General features: G+C 50.1%; 1 protein-coding gene across 1 annotated transcript; it reads right to left on the reverse strand.

Moving 5' to 3' along the window:
• Positions 1–1,051: 1,051 nt before the first annotated feature.
• On the reverse strand, positions 1,052–13,298 carry Nt5c3b (5'-nucleotidase, cytosolic IIIB). The gene is made up of 10 exons (XM_006992882.4): positions 12,967–13,298; positions 12,561–12,705; positions 12,346–12,444; positions 11,690–11,759; positions 11,560–11,606; positions 8,106–8,191; positions 7,239–7,328; positions 4,799–4,961; positions 2,718–2,918; positions 1,052–1,563 (listed from the first exon to the last, which is right to left on the reverse strand). Exons 1-10 carry the CDS (start codon positions 13,035–13,037, stop codon positions 1,429–1,431), a joined length of 1,107 nt encoding a protein of 368 aa, XP_006992944.2. The 5' UTR covers positions 13,038–13,298; the 3' UTR covers positions 1,052–1,428.
• Between the last annotated feature and the right edge of the window lie 9 nt (positions 13,299–13,307).

Consider the following 13,307-nt stretch of genomic DNA (forward strand, 5'->3'; position numbering starts at 1 on the left):
GCCTCCTGGACAGGAGTGTGTATGAACAACTTTCTCTAAGGGGATGAGAGAAAAGGTCCAGGAAGCAGCTCTTCTGTTTGTTCTTTGGAGAATTCCCGTTCTTCTGAGCGAACAGAACAGAGGCACGGGAACTACAGTTGATATGCAAGGTACTAGTGCATCAATTACTCCTGCTTGGCTCTGCAATTTTCCAGGGGTCTGGTCTCAAATCCCTTTAAGGGGGCTGGACAGTGGATCAGTGGTTATGAGCACTGGGTTCAGTTCCCAGAGCCCACATGGAGGATAACAACCGTCGGCAACTCCAGTTCCAGGGAATCTGGCACCCTCTTCTGACCTCTGCAGTCACCAGGCACACACACCTGGTGCACATACATCCACGCAGGAAAAACACTCATATCCATGAATTAAAATAAAAAATAACATTCCTTTCAGGTCATTCATTATGTTGGTGGCACTGGACTAAAAAGTGGAAGAAAGATCCAAGGACCTATGGAAAATCCATACTCAAATGTACCCTTTGTGTATGTGGGGGGTATCCAACCTCAACCCAGCTGAACTTCAAGTTTCAAGGCTGTTTCCATGCCAGGTCAGGATCACAGCTTCCCATCGCTCCCCTCCCAGATCTACAGACACACTCCTGGGCTATTCCAGGACTCAGGCTGCAGGCACACTCAGACTGTACTCACATGGGATTTCTAAGCTTTCCCACTGTTCCCAAACTTAGTTCCATGGAGTTCCAGAGGTCTCCTACGAGTTCTTGTGCCTTGAGGGCCAAGGCTCAGGCTGTACACGCAGCTCCCACACCGTGAGTTGGAACAACTCTGTCCTTTTGTTAATTTTTTTTTTTTTAAAGATTTATTTATTTATGATGTATACAGCATGCTTGCCTGCAGGCCAGAAGAGGGCGCCAGATCTCATTACAGATGGTTGTGAGCCACCATGTGGTTGCTGGGAATTGAACTCAGGACCTCTGGAAGAGCAGTCAGTGCTCTTAACCTCTGAGCCTTCTCTCCAGCCCCCTTTTGTTAATTTTCATCTGACTCACACGCTATATCTGTCTGATGTACAGCTTTACTTTTCCTTTTTTTACAGTGCTGGGGAGGGACCCAGGGCCCGCCACATGCTATGCAGGCCTTTCACCGCTGAGCCATCTGTATTCCCAGCTCTGAGAACTTGCTTAGAAAGAGCCCTTGGGCTAGATGGTCCGCAGAAGGCTGACATGCTGTGGGCCACAGAGCACGCTTGCTGCCCACCCACAGGCAGGGCCTCCCTCAAGCCTCTTCCTAGCAGGAGGAAGGAAAGGCATGGGGAAGGAAGGAGTCTGGTGAGGAGGGCCCAGCAGCTCTTGGCCGCTGCTCACAGAGGAGGCTTCGTGGGCAGGCATCCCTCCTCGTCACTGCCGGCAGGGCCTGGCCTGCGCCGTAGTGCTCAGGAGCCCTGTATCTCCATGCAGTCCCCCTGAAGCAGGATGTGCTGCAGCAGCCCATTGACCACGTCCAGCGTCTCGTCCTTCTCCAACACGATGTCGTAGGAATCCATGTACCGCTCCCGCCGCTCCTCCACCTGCCCAGGGGAAGCAGAGCTGAGTCCCCCAAACGCCCCTCTTTTTACTCTCAGGCCTCTTGGGGTCTGGGGTAGAGGCATGCAAACGCCATCCCCCAGCTCTCCTGTGAAAGCCTGGGGAGGTCAAGGTTATAAGGACACAGGCAGGCAATGAGGGGCACGAGCTCCCACCACGGACCCTCGGCCAGTGTCCAGCAGACAGTAACAACTACAGACAAACGCCCAGCTGTCACACGTCATCTTCACATGGCTCTGGCGTCCACTGGGCTCCGGCCTCTGTTGGCTGGGTCCACCCTTATGGACACCTTCTCTGAGCCCTTTTCTGGCTTGGGCTCTGTCCATCCCTGCCAGGCTCTGATGTTTTTGCTTCCTTTTATAAAATCATGCTCTCAACCCTGGCATCTCTCATCTCAGTCAAGCCAGAGAAACCCTGTCTCAGAAAAACCAAAAACCAAAAAAAAAAACCAAAAACAACAGCAACAAAAACCCACCTCCAAGACAAACTAAGGAGTCACCCCACAAAGTGAGAGTTTAGTGGGTTAGCGGTGTCTGTGTGACCAGAATGGGGACTGACACGCGCTGAGCGCACAGCCGTGCGTGTTTGGGCAGAGTGACCTCTCAAGTCTTGGGTCAAGTCATAGTGGAAAGTGCCGAGGCTTTGGGATGTAACTCAGTGATAGAGTACTTACCTGGCATCTATCGGGGTCTACGTTCCTTTCCCAGCAAACACAAACACACAAACACACACACACACACACACACACACACACACACACACACACACACACACACACACACACCAAAAGAGAGAGCATAAATCATGGTATGATGGCATATTCGTGTAATCCCAGCATTTAGGAGGTTGAAGCAAGCTGGTCAGAAGCTCAAGGTCTGCCTTAGCTACACAGTTTGAGACTAGCCTAGGATACACAAATTCCCCTTTACTCCCGCCCCCCATACACACCGAGGGGGGGGGCAGAGAGAGGAGGGAGGAAGGGAAAGAGAGAGGAGAGGGAGAGGGGTGAGAGACCAAGAACACAACTCTGCCCCTCCTCTGCAGCCCTAATACCTCCCACAGTCTCTAGCACAGGAAAGGAATTCAAAAGTGCGGGCAGGAATCCCGAAGTCAGAGGGGAGGCCCAGCCACTGCTCACCTTGTCATTTAGGAAGCCAATCTTGAGAATGTTCTGCACCCCAGGGACTCCATCAGCCATAGTGAGGTCCCCCATGGAGTCTCCAAGCAGGAGGATGTTGGTTTTGTCCTGAAGCTTCTGGAAGTAACCGGAGTTCTCACACACGGAGCTGTTCTTGTTGAAGGTGTGGATGAGCTGGCCCTTGAAGCCTTGCAGGACACCCTAAAACACCCCAAGAGACAGAGAGCAGGGCGAGGGCACCCATGTAGCACATGGGCCTGTCATGGGGAAAAAAAGAGTTCCCAAACCCTGAGAGAACGGCAAAGCTTTACTGGAGCCTGAAAGGGGGGGGGGGGGGGGCGCTGGAACTAGGACACACGGGCAGATCAGGTCTATTGTTATAAATGTTATCACAGAACCCAGCTAGACTCAGTTGTTTGTGTCTTGCTTTGGGCTGCATTCTGGGAGGTGAGGGCGAAGTTGAGGGGAGACGCAGCAAAGATGGCAGCCCACAGAGGCCCAAGCGTGCACAGCTGGCCTCTTACGAAGGCACTGGGACTTAGCACACGCCTTACACACGCAGGCACCGTATCACTGAGCCACACCTCCAACGTTTTCCTTTTCCTTTTGAGAACAGTCTATGTAGCTTTAGCTGACTTGAGTTCTTCCTGCCTCTGCCTCCTGAATGAGAGGATTAAAGGCGTGCGCCGCCGCTATGCTATTTCTTTTTTTCTTGTTTTCTCTTTTTGTTTGTTTGTTTTGTTGTTGAGGCAGGGTCTCACTATCTAGCCCCGGCTGTCCTGGAACTCTCTATGTAGATCAAGCTGGCCTCAAACTCATAGATCCCCCTGCCTCTGCTCCTGAGTGTGGGATTAAAAGCATCCACCAACTTGCTTGGCCCCAGTTCTCACTGTGAGACACATCTTTTTCTATCCAGGCTTTCTAGGCTCTCCCTGAATTTGCTCTACAGCTCAGGCCAGGCAGGTCTTGAACTTTCAAATTCCTGCCTTAAGTCTCCTAAGCAGCTGGGATCACAGGCCCGTGCCTCCAGGCCCAAACCACTTGGCCTTTTCTAGGAGAACTTTGTAATTCCTGTTTTAAATAACGACCATAGGTATTCCTGATCTCCATTCTGGTGGAAGCCTAGAATACAAATGCTGCGGAGTCAGGTTGCAGGAACCATTCAGAGGCTCTGCTCAAGGCCTGGGTCAGATTCTCATCTGAAAAACATGTGTGTTGTTAGCACTTGGCTGTAGGCCATTAACAGTGACAAAATTTCACCACTGATTTTTGTTTGAGACAGGGTCTCCTATAGCCCAGTGAATGTGAACTCATTATGCGGGTAAGGCTGGCTTTGAAATCCTAAGCCTGCTACCTCCATCTTGCAAGTGCTGGGATGAAAGCATGTGCCATCATGGCTGCCCACTGAGAAGTGAAAACTTGGGTAAGCTGGAACCACTCACCGCTGGCTTTCAGTACACAGGTCAAAGTGTAAGCACTTTGGTACCCAGGGTGACACACTACTTATGATGGTGCCAGACACCTGACTGTTGATCCCTTCAAAGTGACACACAGGGGGGCTGGAGAGATGGCTCAGTGGTTAAAAGCACCCTCATGGCAGCTCACAACTGTCTGTAACTCCAGTTCCAGAGGACCCAACACCCATGGCAAAACACCAATGCATATAACATAAAGTAACACACAGGCTGGATGTAGCAAGGAATGGTTCAGTCCTAGCATTCAGGAGGCAGAGGCAGGGGGTTCTCTGTGAGTTTGAGGCCAGTTTGGTTTATACAGTGAGTTCTAGGAAAGCCAAGGCTATATGGAAAGACCCTGACTCAAAAAACAAAAAAGAAAGCAAGGAATTCGTGAAGCCAAGTGCCATGACAGTTCCAGCCATTCAGGAGCCAGAGGACTGACTGAGCTTAGGAACTCCAGGCCAGCCTGGGTAGCGTAGCAAGACTCTTGTCTCAAGGAAAGAAAGGGGGAACTGGACTAAAATTGCCCACCAGAGGGCAAAGAGGCCAGCTGGCCACGCGAAAAGGCACCCAGGCTGACAGCCCACCCCTCCTCTCTTGCAGCCCGGCTGAGACGTGGCTCACATCCTCATTGAAATCCATGTAGTTAGACACAATGTGGATGTTGGGGTGGAACACTTTCATCTGCCGGATAATTTCCTCCAGGATATCGCCAATGCCCGCCGAAAAGATGAAAAGAGGAATGTTGTTATGGTAGAGTGTGTCGAAGAACGTCTTATATCCCTCCCTGCAAAGAGATCAAAGAATGGTGAACGGCATGGCCCTTGCTACTTCTACTTCATTTTCTACTTGGGCGAGGCATTTTAAATCTTATTATTTATGTGTATGTGCAGGTTATATGTCTATCTGTGACCTAAGTGTGGAGGCCAGAAGTCAACCTTGAGTGTCCTTCCTCAGGAGCCATTTATCTTTGTCTTTTTTTTTTTTTTTTAAAGACAGGGTTTCTCTGTGTATCCTTGATTGTCCTGGAACTCGCTCTGTAGCCCAGGCTGGCCTCAAACTCACAGAGACCCACCTGGCTCTGCCTCCAAGTGCTGGGATTAAAGATGTGTGCCACCATGCCCGTTGTTTACTTTCACTTTTGAAAATTTACATATGGGCTGGAGAGATGGCTCAGAGGTTAAGAACACTGCCTGCTCTTCCAGAGGTCCTGAGTTCAATTCCCAGCACCTACATGGTGGCTCACAACCATCTGTAATGAGATCTGGTGCCCTCTTCTGGCCTGCAGTCATATATGCTGTATACATAATATACATAATAAATAAGTCTTTAAAAGAAAATTTACTTATCATTGTATGTTTATAGGCATAGACACACCATGGCACACATGTCAAAGAACATCCGTGGAGTCGGTTCCCTCTCTCCACCTTTACATGGGTCTGGGATCACTGTAGTCAGGCTGGCACGACAAGCATTTTACTCGACCAGCCACCTCACTGACACACTTTGGTTAGAGACAGGGTCTCTCACCGGGAGCTCACTGCTTAGGCTGGCCAGTCAGTCCCGGGGATTCGCCTGTCTGCACTTCCCCAGTGCTGGGGTTCTGAACTCATTCTACCACACCCAGCTTTGGGGGCGGAGCTCAGGTCTGCACGCCTCATGAGGCAGGACTTTACCAATTGGGCCGCCATCTCAGCACCTCGGGCGAGTAATTTTTTAATTTTTCTTTTTTTGTTGTTTGTTTATACATAGTGTAATATATACATATATATGTATATAATATATACACACATACATACATACATACACACACACACATATAAATATAGGGACACAAACATACATCTTTTGAGACAAGGTCTCCCAGTATAACCCTGGCTGGCTTGGAACTAGAACTGGTTATATAGACCAGGCTGGCCTTGAACTCAAGAGACCCACCTGCCTCTACCTCCTGAGTGCTTGGATTAAAGGTATGTGCCACCACACCAGCTTTTTCCTTTAAAATCAAAAACAAAAAAACTGGGGGGACTGACTGGAGAGACAGCTCAGTAGCTTTAAGGAGTACTTGCTGCTCTTCCAGAGGACCTGGGTTCAGAACCCACATGGTAGCTCACAACCATCCATGACTGCAGCTCCAGGGGACCCAACTCTCTCTTCTGGCCTCCTCAGGCACCAGACACATCCAGTGCACATACACAGGTGCAGGCAAAACAATTATATACATAAAATATAAAATAAATTAATATTAAAAAAGTGTTTTAAGGCCGGGCGGTGGTGGCGCACGCCTTTAATCCCAGCACTCGGGAGGCAGAGGCAGGCGGATCTCTGTGAGTTCGAGGCCAGCCTGGGCTACCAAGTGAGTCCCAGGAAAGGCGCAAAGCTACACAGAGAAACCCTGTCTCGAAAAACCAAAAAAAAAAAAAAAAAAAAAGTGTTTTAAGGTCTGTGTGTTTAACTCTTGAGTAGCTCTTGACAGCCTGCTCAAGACCTTGAGTTCAATACCAGCACAACAAGCAAGACCTCATATATAAACCAGGTGATGATGTATGGCTGTAATCCCAGCACTCAGGAGGCAGAGGCAGGAGGATCTCTGTGAGTTCGAGGCCAGCCTGGTCTACAGAGTGAGCTCCAGACAGCCAGGGCTACACAGAGAAACCCTGTCTCAAAAAAACCAAAATTAATTAAAATAAAAAAATAAAAAGATGCCAGGCAGCCAGAGGGTCCAGAGTTGTGGGGTCTTTTGTTTGCTTTTAACCCATCATTTAAAAGGAGCTGGCCTGAGGAGATGAAGGCCTGGCCATTCTGCACAGCAGCCCAGTGAAGCGAATGGCTTCCGGGGCCACCTTTCCTCCTCCCAGCCACTGACTCCACTCAACCCTGCCTTTTCCACCCGGGTGAAACAGCTTCAGACCGGCTTTCACGTTTATTTTTGGTTTCCAATACCGAGGATGGAATTCACAGGCCTCCAGCATGCCAGGCACGTCTTTAACCAGGGAGCCACACCCCAGCCCACAGAGGTGCTTAGACTAGTCCGGCGGAAATGCTTTCACAGCAAGGAGCTTACCTGAGCATCGCGGTGGACTCTCCAACCACCTGCGCTATCTGGGACTTCTGTATCCTCTGCTGGCACAGGAGATTGTGGGCTTTGGACCACCTAGGAACAGACAACCCACACACCCCAAGTCCCAGTCACCCCAGGAAGTTGAGTGCCCTGTCCTTTATCCCCTCTGGTAGTACTCCCTAGGGAAATGAGCACACTCTGTCCCACAGAGGCGTCTCCTGAAGGACTTTAAGAGATCCTTAGAAGGAAATGAAGGGAGAAGGAGACGAGATGTGGACTGGGGAGATTAGAACCCTCCTCCATAGGGACCTAGGGCTCTATCCTGGGATGCCAGGTTTTATTTAACAGGGTCTTGTGTAGCGCAGGCTAACCTACAACTTCCTATGCAGCCAAGAAAAACCTCGATCCTTCTACCCCCATCCTCCAAGTGCTAGGACGATGTGCATGCACCACCACCAGCCATGCTTAGTGGTGTTTTTTCTGTCAGAATTTTGCAGTCTGATTGCATCCCCAGGTTATAAACTGGAATTCTGTGGTGGTTTGCATGAAAATAACCCCTGTAGGCTCATATATTTGAATACTCTCCAAAGTTGGTGGAACTGTTTGGGAAGGATTAGGAGGTGTGGCCTTGCTGGAGGTGTGTCACTGCGGGGAGGGGAGGGGGGGGGGTGGGTGGGTGGGTGGTGGGCTTTGAAGTTTCAAAAGCCAGCCTGCCTTCCTGCTGCCAAGCTCCCTGACACGATGGTCATGAGTTCACCCTCTGAACTGTAAGCCCTCCCTCCAAAAACCCTTTCTTCTCTAAGTTGCCTTGGTCATGCTGGCTCACTCCATCTTGAATCACAGGAGCTCCTCCCTGTCGGTGCCACTTACCACTGTACCATATGAGGCAACTTCTCTTTGATGGTCCGGTGTGGGTCGATCTCAATGGGATAATAGTGGTGAAAGAGCGCCGCGAGCTGGGACAGCCAACGAGGGGAAAGGTCATTAGTGCACATCACCCCGGCCCCCAGTGAAGACGAAAACCACCTCAAGGATGGAGCTTCGCGGAAGAGAGTTTTCAGGTGGGAATACACCGTTTATGAAACTCAGTCTTCTCCTCGTGTTTTTTGACTGCTCACACTTACCTATTATACACAGTCTGCAGTGTGGCTGCCTACACAGAGCCTATCACTTGCTGTCACCCACCCCGAGAATGAGGCCTAAAGAGTCCTCAACATGAGTTAGACTTGGTGGCCCATGCTATAATCCCAGCACTTGGAAGGAGGAGACAGGGGGATTATAGATGTGTAGCCTGGGTCACATAGGCAAGCCTAAGCTACACAGTAAAATTCCATCTCAAAAATCAAAACATATACATACACAGGGGGTGGGGAGGTGGGGGTGGGGGTGGGGGCATGACAAGAAGTGGGAACAGGGATGCAGCTTGTTGGCAGAGAGCTTGCCTGGAGTGCAATCCTCAGCATTACAAAAAAAAAAAAAAAAATCAATGGGGGCTGGAGAGTTAGCCCAGCACTTAAGAACACTTGCTGCTCTTATAGAGGACGAGAGTTCAATCCCCAGCATCCACATAGTGACTCACAACTGTCTACAACTCTAGTCCTGAAGGATCTGACACCCTCTTCCGACCTCAGTGGGCACCAGGCACTCATGTGGCCAGGTACTCATGAACGGACATACATGCAGGTAAAACACCCATACATATAAAATAATAGTAATAAAAACTAGTCAGGCCAGGCAGTGGTGGTGCACGCCTTTAATCCCACCCAGCATGTGGGAGGCAGAGGCAGGCAGATCTCTGTGAGTTCAAGGCCAGCATGGGCTACAGGGTGAGTTCCAGGAAAGGCACCAAAGCTACTCAGAGGAAACCCTGTCTTGGGGGAAAAAAAAAAAAAGAATGAACTCAGTAATGTATAACAATGTAGCCTAGCTCTGCACTAGTGAGTGGCCACTCAGGGCCAAAGCCTGGAGCCAAGTAAACCAAAGGCCAAGTTGGCTTCTCAGTATTTGAACACATCTTACAGAAATGAATTAACATCCATTCAGAACGCTCTCCATATCTGTTCCCTTACCAGAAAGTAACATCATCAAGGACATGGCACAATATAGTGGGAAGAGTTTAGGACAAAGTCTCTGCAAAACCAAGGCATGGAACTCAATCGAATGACCCTTGGGCGTTGTTCAACCTCTTGAAACGCCTGTTTTCTCACATGTTGAACAGAGACAGTAATAGGATAGTTCTAGCTACCTTTTGGAGTAGAGGATTGTTCAGTAGGATACAGCATTCAAGTCTCATGCCAGCTAGCAGTCTCAATCATTGTGTCTCAATAGTGTCCCAATAGGGAAAAGCTGTTCTCATGTATGAAGACTAGACTCAGGGGCTGGTTCAGCAGTTAAGAGCACATACTGCTCTTCCAGAGGACCAGAATTCAGTTCCCAACTCCTACATCACGCAATTCACAACCACCTCTAACTCTAGTTCCAGAGGATCCTCTAAGGGCACCTGTGTAGTGGTACTTGCTCTGCCCATGACCTTGGGCCACAGGGCCCAAAGAAGCTGATGCTTTTTGCTGTTATACGATGCCTTTTATAAGGAAAGGGGGAAGGGACACATGTCCCTCCTCCCTACTGCCTGCGAGGTGGATTTGCTCCCCGTCAGATCAGAGGACAACTTCAGCTCTCTACTCTGTTCTGTATTCGTAAGTGTATTTCCTCAATTTATCCTTTTTTTAAAAAAAAAAGATTTATTTATTTATTATGTATACAGTATTCTGCCTGCATGTATGTCTGCAGGCCAGAAGAGGGCACCAGATCTCATTACAGATGGTTGTGAGCCACCATGTGGGTGCTGGGAATTGAACTCAGGACCTCTGGAAGAGCAACCAGTGCTCTTAACCTCTGAGCCATCTCTCCAGCCTGTCAATTTATATCCTAATAAATCCCCATTACCCATTAAATAGATTCACACGGATTGATTTTAATACATAATACTGATTGCATATGTCTCTGTCTCACACACACACACACACACACACACACACACACACACACACACGCTCTTTAAAATAATTAAAAAATAATCCAGGCAGTGGTGGTGCACACCCCAGCACTCTGAAGGCAGAGGCAGGTGGATCTCTGTGAGTTTGAGGCCAGCCTGGTTTACAGAGTTAGCTTCAGGACAGCCAAGGCTACACAGAGAAACCTTGTCTTGAACCCATGCCCCCCAAAATAAACAAAAATGAAATAATTAAAATAAACCTAATAAGAAAACTAGACCTACTTTACTATAACAAGTTATACAGGAATAATTTTTTTCTTTTCTTTTCTTTTTTTTTTTTTTTTAAGATTTATTTATTATGTATACAGTGTTCTGTTTGTATGTAAGTCTGCACACCAAAAGAGGGCACCAGATCTCATTATAGATGGTTGTGGTTGCTGGGAATCGAACTCGGGACCTCTGGAAGAGCAGTCAGTGCTCTTAACCTCTGATCCATCTCTCCAGCTCAGGAATAATTTTTTTAAAAAACAACAACAAAAGAAACAAAACCAACCAAACAACAACCAAAACAAACAAACAAACAAAAACACAATTGAGGAGCAAATCCAGAGCCTCAGAAATGCTTGATGAGCTGCCCGTGAGCTATGTCCCAGACTCCTTCTTTTTTTTTTTTTTTTTTTTTTTTTTTTGGTTTTTTGAGACAGGGTTTCTCTGTGTAGCTTTGCGCCTTTCCTGGAGCTCACTTGGTAGCCCAGGCTGGCCTCGAACTCACAGAGATCCGCCTGGCTCTGCCTCCCGAGTGCTGGGATTAAAGGCGTGCGCCACCACCGCCCGGCCCCAGACTCCTTCTTTTTGAGACAAGGTTTCACTACGCAGCTTTGGCTGGCCTGGGGACTTGCCATGTAGAACAGACTGGCATGGAACTCATGGAGATCCACCTGCCTCTTTCTCCTGACTGCTGCTCAGCTGCCCCTTTTTTTCTTTTCTTTCTTTTTTTTTTTTTGGTGGGGGGTGGAGTGGGAGAGTGCTGGAATTAAGGGTGTGCAGCATCACCACCTGGCCTCCTTTATGCCCTGCTTCCATTTTCAAACTTCCTGTTTTGAGGTAGAGTCTCACTAAGTTGCCCAGGATGACGTTGAACTCTTTCTGGAGCCCAGGCAGACCCTGAACTTGTAATTCTCCTGCTTTGACCTGCCAAATAACTGGGATTATAGGCATATAATCCACACTGGTTTAAAGAATAAACTTTAAGATTTCTGTCTCGGAGTTTGTGGTTCAACCCCGGAAGAGTACCAGAGCCATTTTTGAGCAAAGAAGGGAGTGACCCACCTCTTTGCGACAATCCTCACTGATGATTTTGCTGTTATCCAGAATATCTGAAAAAACACAAAACTCCCTTTACTTGCTCCTTAGCAGTTATCATCGTGAGCCCTGCAAGGAAGGCTGAAATGAGACTTACTGTGGGAAGAGGGGCATCGCTGTCCATTGTAAGCAAATCTGCTCAAGGTCATGTCAAAATCAGAAATCACCTAAGAGACCAAAGAGAGGTTACGGTGGCTGAGTAGGCACCTTCCAACCTGGCCTTGCCTCAGCCTGGGCTAACCACAAGTCCAACCAGCCACTGCCCAGTCAGCAGCAGAGTCTTTTTTATTTTTTTTTTGAAAGGCTGTGGAGAGACAGAGAGGGGAAGGAAAGAAGTGATTCCGTGTCAGTACACGAGTTAACCTTGAGGAAAACCAAGTCCCCCGAGTGTGTGGGTGAGTCTCAATGGCATCTTTCTCAAATGCACTGGTTCGTTCTTAAGGTGCCTCCCGACCTTTATGCATCTTCCCCATCCTCAACTTCTTGTGGAGCCAGCTAGCCTAGGGTAGTGGGGCAGCCAGGCTCGACCCATCTCATCTGCTTTCTGAAACCAAGCAGGAGGACCACATCTGACTACTTTGAGAGTTGGCTGTTGGGACAGGTGGGCTCTCTGTCTCCCCCGGCGAGCCAATCTGTTTGCCCATGCCCACTCCGGGGCGCAGGCTCGCAGCGTGCGCACCGGCTCTGGCGGGAAGGCCGCGGGACCCGCACCCTTCCGCCGCCCAGCCCGGCCGTGCCCCCGCGCCCCGGTACCTGCAGGCGGTCTCCTCCGCCCCTGCGAAGGGCGCCCACGATTTCCTGCACCCGCCCGGGCTGCCGCATCAGGACCGTGGCCTTCATCAGACTTTTCACCTGTCGCGAGACCCGAGGGACCCGCTGACCCGAGCGCCGCGATGGGCCCCCGGGCAGCCGGGCCTGCCCGCGCCCGCGATCCCGCCACGCGGGACGCTCCCCACCCGCGGCCTCACCTCCTCCGCCATCGCGCCGACGGCCTGGTGGGCGGCTCCGAAGACGGCGCCCGCCCCCGCAGCCTCACTGCGCAGGCGTCGTCTTCGCTCTAGCAGCGCCGCTCTGGGAGGGGCGGGCCGGCCGTTTCCAGGCAGGCTCAGGATGCTGGTGGGGGTGGGGGGGTTCTACTGTGGGAAGGGGGGTGAGGGGGCAAGGACCAAGATGCTGAGGTCCTGCGCATGGGTTGACTGTCATGAGGCTTTGCTGTGTGTGGACTCCTGTCACTCTTTCTGGAACCCTTTGGCAAAGGGCGGTCTTTCCCTGGATTCGGGTCCTAGCTCAGTGGAAGAGTGCTTGCCTGCATGGATGAGGCCCTGGGTTTCATCCCCAGCATTGCAAACAACAACAACAACAACAAACACCCACCAGGTATCCGTATGCATTCTGGACTGAGGATGCACCCAGGAGACATTTTCCTTAACTGGGCCCCTCATCATCACTAAGCAAAGTAAGCCAATAAGGCATCTTAGGGTCTAGAAGACCCTGGCCAGCCTGACATTTAATCAGCTTTGCTTCTGGCTCTGCACACAGGAGGAGCCCAGGGGGAGCTGTGGAAGGATTGCTGCAGGCATGTGGATTCATCCTGGAAATGCAACAGGAAGTAGGCTCCATAAAGGCTCAGCTGTGCTGGTGGCCACAGTTCTGCCCTAGGTCTGAGGGCAAGGAAGGAGGTGTGGGGTGGTCCATCTGTATGTCCTGGGGGGAGG

Source organism: Peromyscus maniculatus, chromosome 8 (genome assembly GCF_049852395.1).
Source record: "Peromyscus maniculatus bairdii isolate BWxNUB_F1_BW_parent chromosome 8, HU_Pman_BW_mat_3.1, whole genome shotgun sequence".
NCBI classification, from domain to species: domain Eukaryota; kingdom Metazoa; phylum Chordata; class Mammalia; order Rodentia; family Cricetidae; genus Peromyscus; species Peromyscus maniculatus.